The sequence below is a fragment of the Mugil cephalus genome, chromosome 1 (genome assembly GCF_022458985.1).
Source record: "Mugil cephalus isolate CIBA_MC_2020 chromosome 1, CIBA_Mcephalus_1.1, whole genome shotgun sequence".
In the NCBI taxonomy this organism is placed as follows: domain Eukaryota; kingdom Metazoa; phylum Chordata; class Actinopteri; order Mugiliformes; family Mugilidae; genus Mugil; species Mugil cephalus.
In genome coordinates, this window is record NC_061770.1 from 12,667,810 (window position 1) to 12,688,315 (window position 20,506).

General features: G+C 42.7%; 1 protein-coding gene and 1 long non-coding RNA gene across 6 annotated transcripts in view; one reads left to right on the forward strand and one right to left on the reverse strand.

Annotated features, from left to right (window-relative positions):
- Positions 1–2,586: 2,586 nt before the first annotated feature.
- LOC124995828 (glutamate receptor-interacting protein 2-like) overlaps positions 2,587–20,506 on the reverse strand; it is a 32,343-nt gene continuing 14,423 nt past the window's right edge. For 4 of the 5 annotated variants that reach the window (XM_047568542.1, XM_047568532.1, XM_047568553.1 and 1 more), the window contains exons 9-24: positions 20,287–20,456; positions 16,463–16,591; positions 16,090–16,251; positions 15,533–15,719; positions 12,701–12,846; positions 12,513–12,593; positions 12,111–12,174; positions 11,515–11,660; positions 10,516–10,660; positions 10,072–10,211; positions 9,571–9,753; positions 9,310–9,469; positions 8,262–8,376; positions 7,729–7,947; positions 5,294–5,440; positions 2,587–4,502 (exon numbers count right to left, since the gene is read on the reverse strand). In XM_047568542.1, coding sequence (XP_047424498.1) covers positions 4,311–4,502; positions 5,294–5,440; positions 7,729–7,947; positions 8,262–8,376; positions 9,310–9,469; positions 9,571–9,753; positions 10,072–10,211; positions 10,516–10,660; positions 11,515–11,660; positions 12,111–12,174; positions 12,513–12,593; positions 12,701–12,846; positions 15,533–15,719; positions 16,090–16,251; positions 16,463–16,591; positions 20,287–20,456 — 2,386 coding nt within the window. In that variant the 3' untranslated portion in view covers positions 2,587–4,310. Of the gene's footprint in view, positions 4,503–5,293; positions 5,441–7,728; positions 7,948–8,261; positions 8,377–8,403; positions 8,872–9,309; positions 9,470–9,570; positions 9,754–10,071; positions 10,212–10,515; positions 10,661–11,514; positions 11,661–12,110; positions 12,175–12,512; positions 12,594–12,700; positions 12,847–15,532; positions 15,720–16,089; positions 16,252–16,462; positions 16,592–20,286; positions 20,457–20,506 lie in introns of those variants that run through there. The other variant, XM_047568559.1, reaches the window with a different exon arrangement.
- On the forward strand, positions 16,164–20,414 carry LOC124995849. The gene is made up of 3 exons (XR_007110764.1): positions 16,164–16,367; positions 17,382–17,490; positions 20,280–20,414. It is a non-coding gene; the product is annotated as an uncharacterized LOC124995849 (long non-coding RNA).

Genomic DNA, 20,506 nt, shown 5'->3' on the forward strand with positions numbered 1-20,506 from the left:
CTGATTGGTGTGATGCATTTCTTCTCTCAGTATGAATGTTTGTAAAAGGTTATACACCATAGTTTTGTACTGTGGGCTTCCATTCACAGTGGCTATAATATAATTTAAATAGTTTTGTTAATATTCATAATGTTCTGTAGTAGAACACATTAGAAATACATAAAATTATTTAGTTGAGCTGTTGTATTACTTTGCACAGTTGTATCTAATAAAACGGTCATTGTGTGTGTTCATTAACATTTATAGGGTGTTATGCATGAGTCATTTATTACGTTTTACTAGTACCTAAATGGTGGGAGTTGGAAGAAAACAGCATGTGCAGTGGACAGGAGTTTAACCTATTAAATATACACCTGAACGTCGATCATGATTCATATATTTCTGTCCCTTTTCTTTGGACTGTCCACTCCTAATTTGCATAATTTCTGTGTCCCAGTGTTGGTGAAAACTACTCATTACAAAACTATTGTTCATTAGGTTCTGCAGAACCAGGAACGACACTAGTTAAGTACAGCCATAGACTGGATAAATAATATGCATATAATAATATAGTATAATAAATCCATGGGTACAACGCTAGACTCTGGTTTAGAGAAAGTTGATGCATGTGTTGCTTGAACCTGATCTGTGCTGAGACTTTCAACCTTCATCGACATTTGTCTGTTTTCAATTGAGAGGTTTCTGCTATTGTCCAAAACACAATACGACTTGATTTGCCTCCTTGAAATAGCAATCTATATTTATTCAAATGTTCCTCACTGAAGGCCAGCAGTGTCACCCTGACTCACGCTTCTCCCCGCTCCCCGTGATGGCTCATTGACACCTGTCCTAAAGTTTTTCCAAGCCGTCTGTCCCACCATCAATCTAAATCACCCCCCAGCAGGTGGGAGTTGCATTCACACCTCACTGTCAAAGATGGGGCAGGCTCATTTGGACGTGCCTCTGGTGTCCATCCAATAAACGTGAAGCACTGAATCCCTAAAGTCTTAAATTTAGTCACCCGAATGACTGAATCAAGTGGCAGGAGAGTGCAGGAGAACGTAAGGCCTCCAAGCGCTTCATGGAAATGGGACGGCGCTTTGGAAAACCACTTTTGCAAAAGCAGTTTCTCAAGTCAGAGACTCGATACTAGTACTCATACTCGTGCTGAATTTAATAAAGTTAAGAGGTTAGACACAATATTAATTAATACAGAAAGTGAACTCTGTATTTTGCTGCAAATTGTGTATTGTGGTGAAACAGCTCTGAAAAGCCTAAGACATATAGTATTAAATCACACTTTCTTTTAATTGGAGGCTCTCTGCTTCCTTTTAGGTACCATATTTGAACAATAACTAACCTGTTCAAACCACAGACATATATGTGTGTGTGTATGTGTGTGTGTCTATATATACAGTCTGTAGCACAGGGCTTTGCAATGACAAGGTATATTAAGTGTGTATCCTAAGCTAACCATAAGATTTCTCTATACTAAACACTTGATTTGCAAATAATGATTATAATAATGATTATCGCTTTTTAGAACTAGTGCTATTTTCAGAACAGTCTCACAGTTACTTAAATGGTTAATATCAACATGTATACAACGACAATGCTAAAACATTTAGCATCTGTACCCTAGCTCTTCAACAGGGGGTCCACAACCCCTTGGAGGTCTGCAACCAATTATCTTTGGTTGATTAGATATTTTATATATATATGTATTAGATTTTCCCCCACAAATTTAAATTTCTGTAAATATAGACATCCTTCATTCAGCGCTGTCTCAGCGCACCGTTTCACACACAGCGCCACGCTCGCTGAGACCTGTCAATCTTAGCTTCCTGTACAGAGTAGGACCCGCCCCTATCGCTGCTGAGCCAATCCGGAGGCCGCATATATTACACGCTGACTGTCAGGTTCCCTGCAATTGGCTGAGAGCCTATTCAGTCCCCAGGTGAAATCCTATCCTAGAGGCATGCTACAATATTAGCAAGAGAGAAGCTAACCATGCTACTACTGAGGCCAAAATGTCTTGGTGATTCACTGTTCATACTACAATTAGCTTTGTTTGAAGTTTAAACTTTAATCTGTCAATTATTTTCTTTATCAGTATATACATATATGTAATATTGAACTGTGTATTATTTGAATAGCTGAATACTGAATGCAATATTCATAAATTGCACTAGGCCAAGTTAAATATAGCACACATATAGTAGGTGGGGGGGTCACTACTTAATCTCTCCATCGGTTCAGGGGTCCTTGACCTGATCTATACCATTTTAGTTGGCTAGTTCAACTTTAGCATTCAAGCTAATTAGTAACAAACAGCTTTGGATTTCAAACCTTTGAAGTGTATAGACATGGTAATAGTGTTAATGAAAAAGTAATCACTAAAATAAATCCATTTATCCTACAACCAAATATAAAACCACTGTTAAGCACTTGATGGAACAAGCGTTGTCATCAGTGGATTGGCAGCCAGTGGACTTTGTAATCTTAAAAGTCTAAATAAAGGTTTTTGGCAAACCTTCGCACACTTTCTGGGTCAGTGTAGCCTTCGTGCAGAGAGCCAATGCCAAAGCCAACAACACAAAACAGACAAACCGTCTCATAACTTTATTCTCATAAAAAGAAATGCATTTCTTACTTGATAATAAATTAAATAACAAAAATAAAACGATATCGAATAAATATTTCAAGTTCTCTCGAACGGATTCCTGATATTTAGGGAGGATGAAGAAACAAAATTAAGATGCACAGCCACATTCAGTATCACAGCTTACATGAAGATACTACACTGTATGTGCATGATCTCTAAATAAAAACAGAGCACTGCATAACATCATGGATTTTACAGGAAATGATGGAACCTTGTAAAACCTTAAAAATAGGCCGTTTTTATACAGTGTGACATTTAATAGATGACATGAGTATGAACTCAATAGGTTACTGTCCCAAGGATGAATCCGTCTCTAAGGCTGCTCTCAGCGGGACAGTGCAACTGTCTCACGTGTTCACCTCAGCCAGCTTGTTAAATGAAACAAATGTTAATTTCCAGAGAGTCAGCTGGACCAGCATGTCACATTTCCTACGCAAACGCTTTATAAAAACCTTATGTTATGATAAAAAAAAAGGAGAATTCTCACAAAGATCCTGTTGAAACAAGAAGGTTTTTTTGATTAGACTGAAGAGCTACTCACTGAGCATAACCCTTATGCATGCTTACCGTGCCTATACAAGAAAATAAACCAAACTGTGGCGCGAAATCATTCATCACAGATAACGAAAGGCCTTTTAATCCTCCGCTTTGGGAAAACAACGTGACAGATAACCAGCAAACCCCATAAGTCATTCTGGTGCAAAGTCAGGCTCCTGCGGTAAAAGTGAGAATGTGAAGGTGAGATTTGATCTACAAGAAGATCACGTGGGATATGTGCTGTGTCCCTAAAACCTTAAACAAAATGTGAAGTTGAAAACATCTCAACACAGGAGCAATTTAAAACAAACGAATAAGCACTGAGCTTCTGCGACCATTCGTCGACTTTAAAACAGAAAGGGTGAAGTGTCTTTGTAAGCATTCATGGTATTAAGATATAAAGGGGCTATAAAATGCAGTTCGTGATATTTGGCAAGTATCTGGGAGCATTCTGTCTATTTGGAGGCACTGTCCTTTCTCTAGGGCAGGAGAAACTGGAAACGAGGGCAGTGAGCCAAGTTGCGGTTTAAATAACTCGAATAGGTGCGATGTGCCTTGAACCTTGAGTCCACCAACACCCTGTTTGTCTGTGTGAGCTTTTTGTATGCACATAAACCAAAGCTTGTAAGTTTTTAACGAATGAAAAGGAAAAAAAAAAAAAAAACCCAGAGAATGGTTCTTTAAAGAGAAATAAATACTATAGTATGGAGTGTAAGTGTGTAGCATTTGTCTCCAGAGCTGAGGCATGTGTGTTGACATCTTGGCTCCATCAGAAGCTATGATTCCCCTGTTATATAAGCCAGCATGTGGCTTTGCCCCCAGGAAAGGAGGGGACGGGGTGGGGGGGCTCCTATGAACTGCATCATGTGAACACAGTGACTAAAACTGGCGATGGTGAACACTTGCTACATTGTGAGCGAGTGAGAAATGCTTTCAGGCGGAGAGAGTGGCGGTTTATGTGAACGCCCTGCGTGTTGAACATGAGTGTGAAGGTCTGTCTGAGAGTACAATGTAGCAGGCTTAACCATGTGTGACATGGGTGGGAAAGGGGGGTGTGTGTGCGTGGGGGGGGGGGGGGGGGGGGGGGGGTCTCTGTAGCGTTTCTGACAGTCGCTGTCTATCTCGGCGGTCACAGGGCGATGCTGTTGGTCTTGTGGCCGGGAAAGCAGAACAGTGAGTTTGGCGGCTCGTCACAGCCGTTGGGCAGCTCGGTGTCCGCCAGAGGATTCCTGCTAATGACCAAGTCCAGGCTGTCTCCGGCCTCCATAATTAGGGGCACAGTTAGACAACAGTCCAAGTCCCTGGTCCTCACACGGTTCACCTGGAAGAGCACAACTCATTTATCATTCATTATACTTCACGTTTCTTAAGAGCAGAACTTTGACAGTTTGGGAAATTTACCATTTTGCCACTGGCAAGTTTCCTTTCACTTTATGTTTATTTTTTACCCAAGCAATAGTGGAACAACATAAAATAGTAAAATCTGTGGTCTGTTTAGAAACTGATTCCAAGCTGATTTTCAGAAGGTCAAAATATATATATATATATATTAAAAAAAACTTATATACAAACTTAGGAAAACCTTTTCCGCCTTTAATTAGAGAGTTAGAGTATGTGAATGTGTCCATTCATACTATATATTTTTATATATTATATAGGTTTATAATTTTTATTTATCTGTTTAAGTTTCCACTATTTGTGTGCTTCATCATATCATTTGAACCATCACCTTCCTTAGGCACTTTTGAATTCAATTTAGCCAATGACTGAAATAAAAATAAACTGGACTGTTTGAAAATGACACAAAATACAAGCACTAGAGAAAAAACGATGAAAACACATCTTGAAGAATATCTGTTTATACAAAGGCTTAGTAGAGATTATTTCCCTGAGTTTCCTGTCACCTCCAGTCCTTACGCTAAGCTAAGATGCTACTGTAGTAGCACTTTATTATCATTGGGCAGAACCAGGCTGGCTGACTTATGCTAAGCTAGGCTAGCTGTGTCCGGGCTCCACCTTTATCAGTCACCTGGGCTGATAAAATAATTGATTAAATAAATAAGCAGTCCGTAAACTAATCCTCTGAGGGTGACTTGCAGTGACAAACAGTACCTGAAGAATGCGGTCGAAGGGTTTTAACCCTGCCTGGTCAGCCGGGCCATCCGGTCGGATCATATTTACGTAAACGCCTTTCTCCAGGAGCCCGTCTGACACACTGAAACCAAAGTCACGGCTCTCAAGGTCCTTCCTTAATGTCACCTGCAAATACAGGAGAAATCAGAGTCACAAGGGTCATACATGTAGCACATTTGGAGAGATTAGCATTGGGACGGTAAAGATGTGCTCCAGAAATACTGCGCGTAAAAACAGTGCACAAACTAATACTTATACAAAACTCCTTTTGTAGCCTATGCCACAAAACTGTAGGATGGCTTGGGTTGTTAGTTAGTTGTTGGGGACCAGGCTAACGGTTAATGTAGCCAGATCAGCTGTCAGAGCACAGTGCTATTGCTAGCTAGCAGACCATGTGTATAGACTGAAATGTAAAATATTTCATAGTAGTTGAGTAATTTGAGACTCATTAAGGTGAAAACAGATTGCTTGTACCCTGGTGCCATGTGCTCCCCAGATTAGGGAAAGGACCAATTTCTTCCATTGTTGGGTCATCTGTTGGTTTATTTTTGTATCATTTAAAGTAAAAACTGTGCCGAGTGTCGTCGGTGATGGAAGCCACAACTTCCCAGATGCCTTCTAAGCTCTTTGCACAGACTATAAACAGCAACTGGAAAGGCTTCAACAGCAGAATCTTATCTCTTCGTGCTACCAATCTGCTACGGTTTATCTCAGACCTGACAAAGCTCCTCTGGAGTCTGAGAGGATATTAAACATCGATACCCTCTATTAAGTGGCGACCAACTGTGAAAAATGGGTTTATGGTCTTTTTATTTAACTGGAAATGTTGAGTATTTCTGTTTTTTTTTTGTTTTTTTTTTAAATCAACATCACTTTTATGGCCATAAGGTAAACACGGCTAGCTTAGTTTAGCACGAGGACTGGAAAAAGAGATAAAGTCATCATCTTGCTCTCCACTGTACAGGCGTCTTTTTAGCGCCTCTTTTGTTATATCCCCTCCCTGTGTAAACACGAAACAGTTACAGTATCCACAGCCGAATGCCTGTGCGTCATTTGTTTCTCTCCGGATTTGGATGATCTCTAAAACAAGGTCAGCAGTTTTAACCGTGACCAAACAAGACACTGTTGTAAGGGTCAACTTCAGATGATTTTCCATGGTATCATGATATAAGTTGTGTCAACCCAAAACATTTTTATTTCCATCATGCAGGATTTTGATGCCCTCTGTTATTGTCAGTCAAACACAGCACAGTGACAAACAGGTGTCTCAGGCGGTCTGTGGTCACAGCATGTGCTGCTGCTGCTGCTGCTAATGCTGCTCAGGTAATGTTGTGTAATGAGTGTTTGTCTTGCGTCGATTGCATGTTCTGACTGGCCACGTATCCACTGGGTCCAGTTACACTGAAGGAGGCACGCAAGTACAAATTCATAATGGGCACAGTCCCACAGGAGAATGTTGTTTGTGTTCATCAAGTGCTCATGTTTTTGACTGATCGCTCTTCTGCTGAAATGTTTCACCACTGCTTCAGATTACTGCAGATTGATATGGAACATACACTGACCAGCCACAACATTAAAACCACTGACAGGCCCCTCCCCTCAACCCATAGGATCCGAAGGTCCCTACTAACAACATTCTGTTCCCAGACACCACAGGACACCCTCAGAAGACACATGTCCATCCTCTGGTGAGTCACAACTGTTCTGGAGGAACAAGGGAGACCTACACAACATTAGATATGTGGTCATTCCTGACATCGATATATGTGCTGGCACAAGGCAATAAGAAAAGAGCTTTAAAATAAACTTAAATTCAGCATTTTATTTTGAATATTAAGTGCAGAACCCGGCGTTGTTTTTTTTTTTATTATTATAATAGTTTAGTTCAGGGGTCTCCAATGTTTTTCAGGACAAGGACCCCAAAGAGAGATTAAGTAGGGACCCCCTTCCTACTAATATGTTCTATATTAAACCATATTAAATAGCCTAGGGCTATTTATAAATATACATTATTATCATTACTTTGCATTCAATATTAAGCTATCCAAATAACAGAGGTTCAAACATTCATATATGTGTGTGTGTGTGTGTGTGTGTGTGTTTATAGAAAAAGAAAGAGAGAATTGACAGATAAAGGAAAGAAAGCAAAGCAAAGCTGTCCATTTTGGCCTCAGTAGTTGTAGTAGCTCAGTAGCTGATGGGAGTGTGCTTCTCTTTGCTAAAATTAAAATATACATATAAAAGAAATGTCTAATCAACTAAATATTTTGCAACCTCCCCCTGCAGTACCTCCGCGGACCCCCATGTTAAAGACCTATGGTTTAGGTCATTAATAACTGTTAAATTTATTGTTTTTTACTCATGCAGTGAGTCAAAAAATGTGATTATTGTATTTAAAGTTGTGTCTGTGTCACCTTGTGCAGTGCCAGAGCTGTAGGGGACAGGATTTCTGAGGGGTCCCCTTTGACCCTGGGCTGTACGTCTCTGGTCGACATGCTCATGCTGCTTTTGGTCTTTGTCTCGCCGTGGATTCGTTCCATCTTGATGGGACTGACTTCAGAGCGAAACATCGAGTCTTCATTGGTCTTTGTCTCCTCGAGATAAAGACTTAGAGCGCTACCTGTCATGGACGCCTGAAAGAGCGCAACACGAAAAGCCTTATTACAGCATCGCGTATTAAAAAAAAAAAAATGGAACATACAGTTTTGTTTGTGTACACAGATTAGAGGCCAGGGCCGTTGTGCAGAAGCCTTTCTCGGTCAGTGTGGCAGCAGGTGCCCGGCTTGTCTTGTCAGACTTAATAACAGATGACACGCTGAAGATTATTATAATGCTTCATCTGGTATGTTCATCTGGGTCGACACTGCTGTGTGAAGATATGAGTAAGACAAAGCAGATGGAGGAGGAGAGGAAACAGGAGCAGGAGGGGGACGGAGAAGAGGCCTACCTCCAGCTCCCTGAGAATCTCCGACTGTCCGCAGGTCTCGAGGTCCTGCAGAGCTTGGGACCAGAAGCTGTCCTCCTGGTTAAGGGTGCCTTGGCAATGAGGGGGGCTGACGAATCTATGACAATGCAGGAACCAGAACATGAGAGCAGGCCTGCGGTCTGGAGGCCGGTGCTGCGTACAAAAGCAGCATGGGAAATGCAGTTTTTTTTTTGGGCTGCGAAGCCGCGGAGCCCCTTTGAAAATCTCTCTGGGTCGTATCGAGGCTTTACTGTAAATTCTCTCGCACGCAACAGCTCAAACGCTGAAGAGTCCTCAAGATAAGACAAAGCCTTCAAAGTTCACAAAATTCCTTCAAATTTACAAATGTCGCCACAAAAAAAAAAAAAAAAAAAAGGCAGAAAATTGAAAACACATGACACAAAAGTTCAGGGGAAAAATAGCGTGAAGAGACAGATAAGGCTGATGTATCCTTGGGCCCTTTGGGCACTTTTCAGAAAATGTTTTTTTTTTTTTTTTGGAGTGGACAAGGGGTGACAGAAAAAAAGATGCAACTATGTGAAACACCAAAGAGTTCGTGGGCTGTTAGTAAAGCAGATGAGAGAGTGAATACCTGAGAAAGAAGAGAAAAGGACAGTTTGGAAAAGCACGAAACGTACATGACAAAATGACAGGACAATAATTCACAGAGTGCACTTTGTTTTTGTCAATGACACCAAAGAGGAGAAGAAGAAAAAAGACACATTTCGCAAATTCACAGAACATTATTTAAAGAAATGAAATGAAAAAACACTTAAAGCTGCACTGACATAAAACAAGATGTTGACAGGAAGGAAACTACAGGTCTGATCCAGAAAGCAGGTGAAATGAATACACGTTCATTTCTATGTGCCGTTATCATACATTGATTATATTAATGTAGCTGTATCCTCACAAATTAGCTTAATTTGCAACCACCAGATTTGACTTTAAAAAGTTATCCAGACAACAAGTGTCAGATTTAATCTTGGAGTTTTAACTAAACATGAGCGGTCCAGATTCCTGCACTTACCCAGGTATCTTATCCCACTCATCCTCAGTGTATCTCCCATCATACAGCGACGTGTGGTGGACGAGGCCCGCGGAGCTGGAACTGGTCTGGCTCCTGTGCTTCGTGCGCCTCCAGTCGTGTGGATTGAGTAGTATGTCAGACGCTTTGTGAAGGTACGTGCCTGGGAAGAAAGACAGAAGGGGATGAAACCCCACCGATCTCACGAGACAACAGGAAGTAAACGGACCGTTTTGGAAAAAGCGCTCGACCTGTGGATCTCACCTTGGCTACCGTAGCCTGCATCGAACCCTGAGCTATCCCAGGAGCTCATGGCAGAGTCTATACTGGGCACGGTGGCAGAGTAGACCTCCGAGTGTTTACTGGTCTTCTGAGAGTCCGTTAGGTCGTCCTCTGTGTCACTTAAAAACCCGGCTTCTCTGTCGGGAGGGTACCGGCTATCAGACTCTGACGAGGAAAATTGAGTCAGGTTAGTATTGAACAAGGAAGAAATGTACAAAGCACCCAAGTAAAACACTGCATCACTTTATATTATTAAAACCTACTAGTTTTCTGTATGTTATTTTCTTTGTTTATCTCTCATTTGCTTCTCATATCAAATGCTTTCAACTTTTTGCAGCGAATGATCATATGATTTTGGAGGAATGTTCTTTTCATGAAAGAAAAAGACCAATTTGAACCCACCTTTTTCACTACTGAAATTGCATTTGGAAAATCATTTACGCCTAAGAGTGATTTAAAACAATCAAAAACAGATATATGTACTGTCAGCTTGTTTCTTGATCTTGAGGGTGACGGACTCCCCGGCCATTTGCAGGAGGTGGATGGCCTCGCTCAGTGGCTTTCCTTTCAGGCTGACCCCGTTGATGGCCAGGACCCTGTCTCCTATATGGATGGCTCCGGTCCTGCAGGGTTGGGAGAGGTGACAGAGATGCCAGAGTATACCAGACAGTACCAGCAGGCGAGCCAGAAAGCCTGTCCGGCTGCCAGAGTGCTGACTGAGACCGAAAAACAAAGAGGCTCCTTGTTGCAGAAAAAGACGAGACAGCCATTGTTTACTGTCTCGTTTATTTAGAGAGTGAGAGAGAGAAAAAAATGTGCTGCTAACGATCTTAAATGGCTTCAGCTTAATGTGTAACCATCTTCACAAATAACTTCCTCGGCCCCCTGGCATGCCATTCCTCACCTCTCAACCTGCCTTTCTCTCACCTCTCAGCCAGACCTTTCTTGGTGAGGCCAGAAATGACGATGGGGTCAAAGGGCTCCTCCGTGCCAGAAATTGTGATGCCCAGTGGTCCGTTGTATCTCTTCAGCTCAACTGTGTAGATTATAGACCCGGACATCTCCAACTCATCTACAGCACGCAAAAGAAAGAGGGAATACCAAACAGACACTCGGGATATTGAAATTTCATAGTAACCTTCATGTAAAAACATATTTAATTGCTTAAATACGGGAAACGCTGCATTCTGAATTTTGAGGATCACAAGTGAAATGTAGCCATGCAGACAAATGTGCGAGTGAGTTAATTAGTTCACTCTAGAACTGGAAGTGGTACGCAATTAGTCAAATAAGGGAAAATGAAATGGCTCACAGCTAATCAATTAATATTTCAGAAGCATTATTCTGTTTAGCCACCTCTTTTAAATCCCTGAGGACACGAGAGAGGTATCTCATATAGCAGGAAGCTCCAAACTGGAGTACAGATGGAAAAATCATTGGCACCTCAAGACCAACATCCAGACAAACACGGGCAGCCTGCCTCAGCCGGTAATTATTATATTGTTTGAAAATTTTATTTCAAGCGAAAACATTTCACTGGTTATTCAGTACTTTTCTTAACAGTGTCTGATATTCTACTAAATATCTTTGGATTATGGACTACTAGATGATTAAAAAAATGGAAATCAAACAATTAGATTATTGGAGAAAGTAGTTGTGAGATTTTCATTATTGGAAATAACTATTAGTTGCAGCAGCAGTAGAACTGGACTTTCGAAGGGTCACATCATCATGATTAACGACTTGTTTAGTTGCTTTCTTGAGAAACTGTTATTTAAATTTAGATAAAACCTTGATGTCTGACGACAGACATCTGGAGTTTAGCACACGACCCTCAGCTGGACACTGATTTCAAACAGGCTGGGATATCCTGGTTTAACAGTGTATAACAGTGTCTCATTGAAGTGTTTTGAGCGAGTCTTGTACCGATGTTGTCCTCATCCTTCTGAATTCGGAGTTTGACCATGTCCTCGGCCTGCTGCAGGACGTGCATGGCGTCCTCCATGGTGCAGTTCTCCAGGCGCACAGTGTCGATGGCCAGCAGCCTGTCTCCAGGCTCCAGAGTTCCTGTTCTACCGGACACAAGAGGAAGAGGATGCGCAACCATGAGCCGGTGACCATGGAGCTGCGCCTCCTGACTCACCACCAGAATCCTATTAGCCTCATTGTCTCAGTGGGATCCTTGGGGGTGACCGTAACCTCGACCTCACCCTAATCAACACTGAGCCCTTCTATGCTCTGCCCTACTGATCCAGTTTTGATAGCTCAATCCAATTAGGCTGTTGTTACACGGTGCACACACTAATTTTATGATGTTCATGAATAATCCCTCGTAAGCTGAGAAAACCTTCACCCTGAAGTGTTGGGAAACGGTGATTGGTTAATGCTAAAGCAACAAGGAGTGAAGGCTATGGGCTGTTTTACAAATTACAAATATCAATATAATGTAGTGTGGTGAAAGCTGCATCAATACAGCAAAGGACAGTAATATTATCAGCAGATACTCCCTCAGCAGTGCATACCTGTGTGCTATGCTTCCTTTCCTGATGTCGGAGATGATGAGGGGCTTGCCAGGTTTCTTACTTGCTGGCAAAACAGAAGAAAGAGTCAGTGTTAACTGTTTATTTTGCCAGAATGACATGAGGATAAAATCATGGTGACTAAATAAACATTTCAAATCCCTCAGCATTTTTTTTTTCCTCCACTGGGCTGGCTTCTTGTTATTGTTGTTTCAGTGCTAGTTAGAGCAGAAAGGGTAATGATGAATGTTGGTACAGGCCAGCATTATTCAGAGGTAATGAGCTATGCACCTTCATGTTCTCGCAAGCCTGGATTTTATGGACCATAGAGCATTGATTCAATTCACCGATGTATTATTGAGCAACACTGCCCCCTGCTGAGACTCTGGGGCCCAGCCAACTCACAGCTGATGGTGATGCCCAGCTCCACTCCTCTCCTCTTGGGTAGTTTGACGTGGAAGGTGCCACTGCTGGGAACCACCGACTCTAAGCGAGATTAAGAGTCAAGAGGTAAACGAAAAGCAGGAAAGGTGCACGTGTGCACGATCTCACATTTGGATTTTTTTTTGGTTTTGTTTTTAACTGTACGATACCTGCGACATCAAACTCGATCTCCACTGTGACCTTATTAGACAGAGCAGAGTCTCTGAGCAGCTGATGAGCCTCCTCCAGAGTGCCATCTTCAGTCGGTATCCCGTTAATGGACAACAGTCTGTCTCCAACCTGCAACAGCCCACACCTTCACACAGACAAACACACAAAAACAGAACGAAACTTAACTAATAACTCAGACGTTTGCCTGCGTAACGATCCCTGTAATAATGCAAAAAGCAGTTACTGCATATACGTTTGTGTATTTCATTAATACAATTGTTCAGAACTCGAACTAAGGACTAAATATGCACTGTACATTTAAATGTGTGTCGAGTATTTTTATAGCTTATAGCTTCCCAGGCTACATATCAGAAACACTTTAAAATGCCAATACAGAGATCATCTAAACTCAAATGCTAATTTTAACAGTGGCAGATCAGAAGAACTGCAAAGAATATGGGTTAACACTTTTGGTTATATACATATATTAGTATATTTTGATATTTTATATCACTGCATTTTCTATAATGGTACAAAAAGATTCTTACTACGTTGATTGTTGGATTGTTTTATCCCATCATCAACAGTGAAAAAGGCAAAGGTACCACATTACAGATGAAATAAAACAGACAACAGATCAACCATTTAGATTTGAAAGTCTGGAGTTACATGTTTCATTTATTTAGATGATAAATCATTCCTTAGTAATCACATAATCCTTCCCCAATTGTGTTAACACACTTAACTGTGAATTTTCTGAGACGGCGTCGACAGAAGTGGCTTTGGATTGCGACACTGTCCCTTTAAGTTCACTGCTATGTGTCAGATAGAATGAATGTTGGGACTGCCATGTATAAAATGAAATGCAGCCTTTAGGCTTCTACATAAACTGGCCTCACGTGAACTTCAAGATTACCATTTCAAGCAAACACACATACAAGAAGGGATGCAAAAAAAGATCCCACTTATTAAACTAAAAAAAATTAAATTCTAATTGTGAGGGGACGCAGTGAAGCTCTGTCAACCGACATTAATTCACTTACTACGGCTGCTCATTAACCTTGTGCAGCGGCTGAGACACCGACATCACAGTCGGACGCTGCCCTTGAGTCACTCCTGTCCAACTACTACTGGACTAATCATGTTACAGTTCTCAGGGGGGACGGCCCCGCGCTGCCATCAGACACCGTCATTAGTCTTGCAAGACGACAACAGATACTAGGAACTGGCCTCATCTGAGCTGTGTGTTAATTAGACTACAACATGCAGCCTCAATCAATAAAACACAGACTGCTACAGCAGTGTGTGCTCACATCTCATTGAATCTGTCACTGGCATAAAATTACTGTTCTTCTTACTGTTCCAAGTCCAAGGCTTTACCAATATTATATTAATTAACATAATTGTGTCCAGGTCTGATCGGGGCAGGTGGTGATGTTCAGCTATGACCTCAAACATCTCAGTTTAGCACACGAGCTGTCTAACATTTACCAGTCATCACTACAAACAAACTTCAGCTCAGACTGATGAGACTATTAACCTATATCTGGTCACAAAGCAAAGTAAAATGACAGTTTTATGTGCTAAATAATAAGATCTGTGCTAATCACAGCTTGTTCAATATTAGACATAATTTGTGGTCTTGGTAGAAAAAAAAGAAAAGAAAAACCCCTCAAAGGATTCGTCATCTGGGACAGATGCAGTCATTTCAGAGCTAACTGACCAACATTACTGCCCCTGGAGCCAATCTGGCTGCAGCAACTCCGTTATAAATAGAGGAATGTCAAAAAAAATAGCTTGGCGCTGCATGAGACCATTTTTCTCCTTAAAAGCATCTCGAATCTCTTCAAACTTATCTTGTGACCCCCTCTGTGGGTTTGATCCCCTTTCAGCGGCGCTGCGTTAAACTAGTTCAGCTAAAATGCTGCTGTCTCGACACCCACATGCTGGAACAAAGTTAACTTTCCATGCAGATGTTGCCACCGGTGGTGCAGAACGACTCATAACAGCAGCTCAACACAAGCGACGCTAAAGACACATCGGACATAAACCACAGCTTTAGATCAGTGGAAATGCTGTGAGGAGAGTTAATTGAAAGCTAATGGTAGAGCTCTGCAGATTCTGAGTGCGCAAGCCTAAAAGCCCGACTCCCCGGTGTTTTTTTTATGGGTGTGATGGTGCGAAAGCAGCAGTCGGGTTAATGGAGGACCTCGGGGCACAAGCTGGAACATGTGGCTCCAGCTCCACGATGCCGGCTGGCGCTAAGCCATTTAAAGGAATCTGAATTCATGTGTATTTTAAAAATGTCTTCTAGACATGACGGGGAGTAGAGCAGCCGAAATCTGCGTAATCTGTTAACGGCTAACAAACGCGACATCGCGTTTTAAATTCTGGTTGAAAGCACGTTAAACCAGCATCCGTTTGGCGGTTTGCTCGGCTCAAACCGCTTCCATCCTCTGGTTTACTGACACCAGACAAGAAGTTAGAGGCGAAGCTGCCCAGCGTTTTATTTAAGAGACTGAATTCTGAGTGTGTACATCCGTCTACTGTGCAGTGCCCTCAAAAGTAACACAACCGTACGAAAAGTAGTGCCCATGGCATGTACTTTCTGCTGACGATCCCATAATGCATTGCTCTGCATAATATGGATGTTAAAATAACTGCCTAAGCTGTCGCACACAAAACGATGATAAAGCCCTCCCCCCTCCTCCTCCTCCTCCTCGCATGTAGTGTTTCACTGCTGGACTAAATGATTAGCACTGACGCCCTACAGTTCAAGGTGACTCCCTATATGAATATTTGTTTACTCGTTAAGTGTCTCGTTGCGTTACCTCTCAGCCGGGCTGTCGGGCTCAATAAAGCGGATGACTGGGGGAGCGGACAGGGTTTCTGTGGCAAAGACACCCCCCTGCAGCTGGATCCCAAAACCTGTGAGCGGATCCCCCCTCAGGACGACCTCGCTCGTTTCCACATGAAAAATCTGGCCCCCCGGCCCAACGGAACTGGACGCCAGAGACACTGAGGGAGGGAGGGGACACATCAGGGAGAGATATCAGCGGAGGAGCGTCGGATAGATGGAGCACGAGTGGGAATGTGGGAGACAATGGGGAGGTTAAGAAACGTAGAGAGCCCACAGAGACGACATGGAAATAGAAAGGAGGGGGGTTATGAGTCAGAGTTTACGCCAGTCGTGTTAAGTGATCAGTCAGAGGTGTTCACACATGGAGAGAAACAGTTTCAACAACTTTTAAAACTTAAGCAGTCGACATTTCTTGCCCTGCAAGATGCACGGACTCGGTCGACTGGTTTCAACTGGGAACGATTTTGCAATTCAATATTGCTCGTGTGAGGGTGGAGAAAGGGGAAGAGGAAGGCGCCCGACAGTTACATGAGCTCTTGTGGTCCTTCTTCCTGTTCCTCCTCTTGCCGGTCGAGGTGCGAGGGCTGGTGGGAGCGACGGGAGGGGCGGGGCAGGGCAGCGTGTTGCTCCCCTGGCTGCTGAAGCCCGAGGTGGCTGTGGAGGAAGGCGAGAAGCCACCGCTCACCAGGGCTGGGGAGAGACGCAGCACCACGCGTTATCAAAAGGCGGGCAAGGGCAAAACTCGTCATCCACAGCATGCACTCACACGGAAACATGCAACGAAAAGACAAGACACCAATTTTGGGGTAAACCTCTTGGAAAAAAAGATTTATCGTGCTGAAGGAAGGGCCCCTGCTCTGGCGCGTCGCCGGCAGCACCGCTGTCACAAGTGATAACTTACATTTGCAGTGGTCCTGCTGGTTGTGTGGGTGGCTCGGGCTGCTCCATGTTTTGCCGTGGCTGGCATGCGGGGGGTGGCAGTAGTTGCTGCTCTGGTCCCAGTGGTGATGGTTGCTTTTCTGCACTTTGACTGCAGCGGCAAGGAGGAAATCAGCATCCGTTAACATAAACCAGACCCACGTCCTCTCCGTCGTCTCACTTTTCTAAATTCCGCCCGTGAAATCAACCGTTCATACTCATGTCTAAATCTGAACCACGCCGGGCGGGTGCCCGAGGACAATTCCGAGCAGAGTAATTGATATTTAATGTCTTTGTCATGGTACACTTGATTAAATCCTGTGGTTTAATCTATCATGATGAGCGTCTGAGAGTCAATTCGAGTCGTATTGGAAATCAACATGGGTCCAGAAAAAAAAAAAGAATTTAAAAACCTTACTTTTACTGGCAAGCTTCCAAAAAGCTGAGTGCAAACTGAAAATCATTTTCATCATTTCATTTTCAAAAGAGCTCAAAGGTGCAACAACAGCAGCCACAGCAAGCTGATGAGCGGCCATGTTGAGGAGGTGATAGAGGCTGTTCGGAGGCGCGTGGCTTCACCTTGATTGGGCCCAGCTGAAAACTTGATTGGCACCGAAGCAGACTCTTTGTCTCTGCATGTCACTGCCTTTTCAGTGTTTTCTATTGGCTTCCCCTACTTTGAATGCGCCCGAGATTCGCGTGTTGTTTTGTGATTTACGCCGAGAGGCATTTTATCTGTCAGGGCAAAGCCTTCACGAAGCATTCACCAAGCCTTCAAAGGGAAACAGCTGACCCAGTGAATGACACACACCTCGACAATTAACTTTCCTTCACAGATCCACGCAGCTAAATTTGTCACTGAATGTTAGATGTGACAGTAATCCTCGATGCTTCATTTGCAGGGGTCTAATCTCTGACAACTTGCTCACATGGATGGAGGATTTGCTGGAAACATGGACGAGGAATGTAGCGCCTGTTTGCCACATTCGGGGAACCCGATTAAACGCAACCGTACGTAAAGAGAAAGTATGCGAGGAAAAACCTCTGGCCCCCTTTTCAAGGGAACGGTTTCTATCTCACTCAATCAAACCTGTAAAGCTCTGTCTGTGGCGGCTTACGTTAAGCTCACCTAGGGGAATCTCTCCAAGAAATTATGGTTTCAATCCACGCCGGTGGAAAGAAATATTAACTCCTAATCTCTTAGTGGCCATATCAGTCTTTTTAAATCCCCACAGCAGATTAGACAAATTGCATCCTATAATCATGCCTTATCCTGTGTGTGTGTGTGTGTGTGTGTGTGTGTGTGTGTTTGGGGGAGAAGCTAGGAAAACATTTTTTATCATAGTGCTACAACGCCTCGTTCTAGAGCTGAAGACACGTCTGAGATTTTTATAGAGATGTGATGATTGTGTCATGAATTGACATTGAATTTACACCAATGTAAGTCTTCAGCAGTGGAATGCAACAGTACATGTACTCAATTAGTATCATGCTTGAATAAATTGGCTAAATGATCCATTAAAGTCATCAGAAATTAAATGGTAATATAGTTTGATTTTAGGTCCACTTCAGTAAAGCACAACAACAAAATCTTTTTTGTACATTTTCCTGACCACACTTGGATACTTTTACTTACTACTACTTACTAGTAAAGCTGCTTCTGCTTATATTCATTATTATTATTATTATTATTATTTTTTTTACAGTGTCACAATAGGATCTGTTCAAAGAATCCGAATTTAAATGACTTAACCGCGCATGACAACCGTCGAGCAAAAGCCAAACAGACATTGGAGATGAAATTAGTCGGTGGCCGTATTTAAGGCTAAACTCCGGCTTGTTTCCTTTTGTCACGTTGTGTGGCTCTTACGCGTTAAGGAGTCCCTGCAGCTGCTGACCCAGAAATAAGTCTGCAGAACGTGGCAAGAACATGATCTCCGACTGAGAAAGTGCGTGTGTGTGTGCGGGCATTTGTGTGTGGCTTGTTGGTATGCATAAGAGGCCGAGTGTGTACCCAAAGCCGGAGGGATTGTGGCACACGCGCACACACACACACACGGACTGATTCAGAGCGCAGGGAAGGAGGCAGCTGGGAGGCAGCCAGGCTCTTTACAGCCGTAGGTAAAGTAGCTAAGAGCAGAGCAGTCACTGTACATATGTTGAGGAGAGCATGATGGGACACCAGTGTGTCTACTGTATATTTTCATCATCTGCACACAATGAAACAGTGCTGTGGTTATAGTTTAGGTGATTTGCACTCAGACATGTCGACGTTTGTACTGCGTCTCATTGTTGAAATCTGTACCTTTTACATTTTTACTAAAATAGCTCCGGTATTTTACGCGTGCTACACACAGGTCGCTCCTGTGACTGATTTATTGGTTAGCCGGTTGCAGCAGATGGCTTCAACTGCCTTATATAGAGTTGACGCTGGCCAGTGGTTTCCAGCCCAGGGCTTGAATCTCGGTAAAAGGTCACGCGTGTCACGTTTAGTTTGGTTTCATTCATTCTTTCTTTCCTGCTCGGATGCTTTCTCTACTGTAACTCTGTTGTCGCTTCTCGTCAGCCACTCCCACCTGCCGCCATCACCTGATCCACTCTGCTCAGCTGTTCCCACTCTGCTCATTAGTCCTCCTAGTATAAATACATACAGGTCCACAAGTTGCATCGTTTTAGATTGTTCTGTGTTAGGGTGCCACAATGAAAAGTCATGAATGATTCTCTCTTTTTTTTTTTGTATGTGGATATGGCCTGCTTATCTAGATTCTTAGGATCAGAATTAGAAATACAAACACTTTTTTTGTCCCACAAAATGAGGAAATTGCCATTAGCAACAGCATATAAAGGGGCAGAAGAATGACAAGAGTAAAGAGTGGAATGTATAATAAGATAAATAATAAAATAAAATACAAAAAATAATAAGTATTGGCATATCCAAAACGTACTGAATTGCACAGGGCTCTACACAGTAAGTAGTGAATGGTGAAAGTGTTGAACCTTGACCTGTAATAGTTTTGCACATATTGCGAATGTTCATTGTGGATCCAACAGCAGCAGGAAGGAAAAGACCCTCTGAATCTTTCCTTCACACAGCGAGGGTGAAGCAGTCTGTCACTGAAGCTGCTCCTCAGTGCTGTCAGTTCACCCTGCAGGGGGTGGCGCTCATTATCCAGCATGGATGACAGTTTATCTAGGACTCTTTAACTTTTAAGTTGCATTTGTGCAGATACAGTTGACCTTCATCTGGCTGTCTCAGACTAGTGCATATAACTGACAGCAACGTGCCAAGGACTTTAGAAATGAGAACAACGTGGTGTGTTATTCTGTTGGAAATGCCTCCCTTTAAAATGATCAATCAGATATAATATATGAGATATTTTTCCCTCTTAAATGAAGTAACATGAAATGGGAAATCGGTTTTAGACTATTATAATTTAGCACCGTAAATCTCTGTTTGCTCACTGTCATTTGTAAGACACGCTGCTACACAAATGCTTGTTGATTCAGGTGATATTTATGAAAAATGATCGACTGGATCACATTTGGTGCTTTTGTCTATTTTCTGTATTGGGGTTAATGTAATATTTTACCCATAGTGACATTTGGGGGAGTCAAACCACTTTGAAACATGAATCATTCATTCTTAAAAAAACGAATTAATCAATTAATTATTTTCAGTATAAATAATCATCAGTGGCAAACGCATTCAGCCGGTCACTGTGTTTATATCTCAAATAGATTCCTCTTTCACAATCAGTTCTTAAAAGTCTAATTTCTTTTCATTTATTTGTTGTCTGCAGGACGTACCCGTGTCTTGAGGCCTGATGGGAAGTCTGCTCTGACTGGCGGGAAGAATCTCTAGTTTAACAGTTTCAGAGGCGTTGGCCAGCAGCTGTGTCGCCTCCATCAGGGAGCAGTGCTCTGTGCTGGTCCCGTCTATGGACAGGAGGATGTCTCCCGCATGCAGCGCTCCACCCCTTTAAAAGGAAGACGCAGTGTCTCAGGACGTTTTCAGGACAAGTCTGTG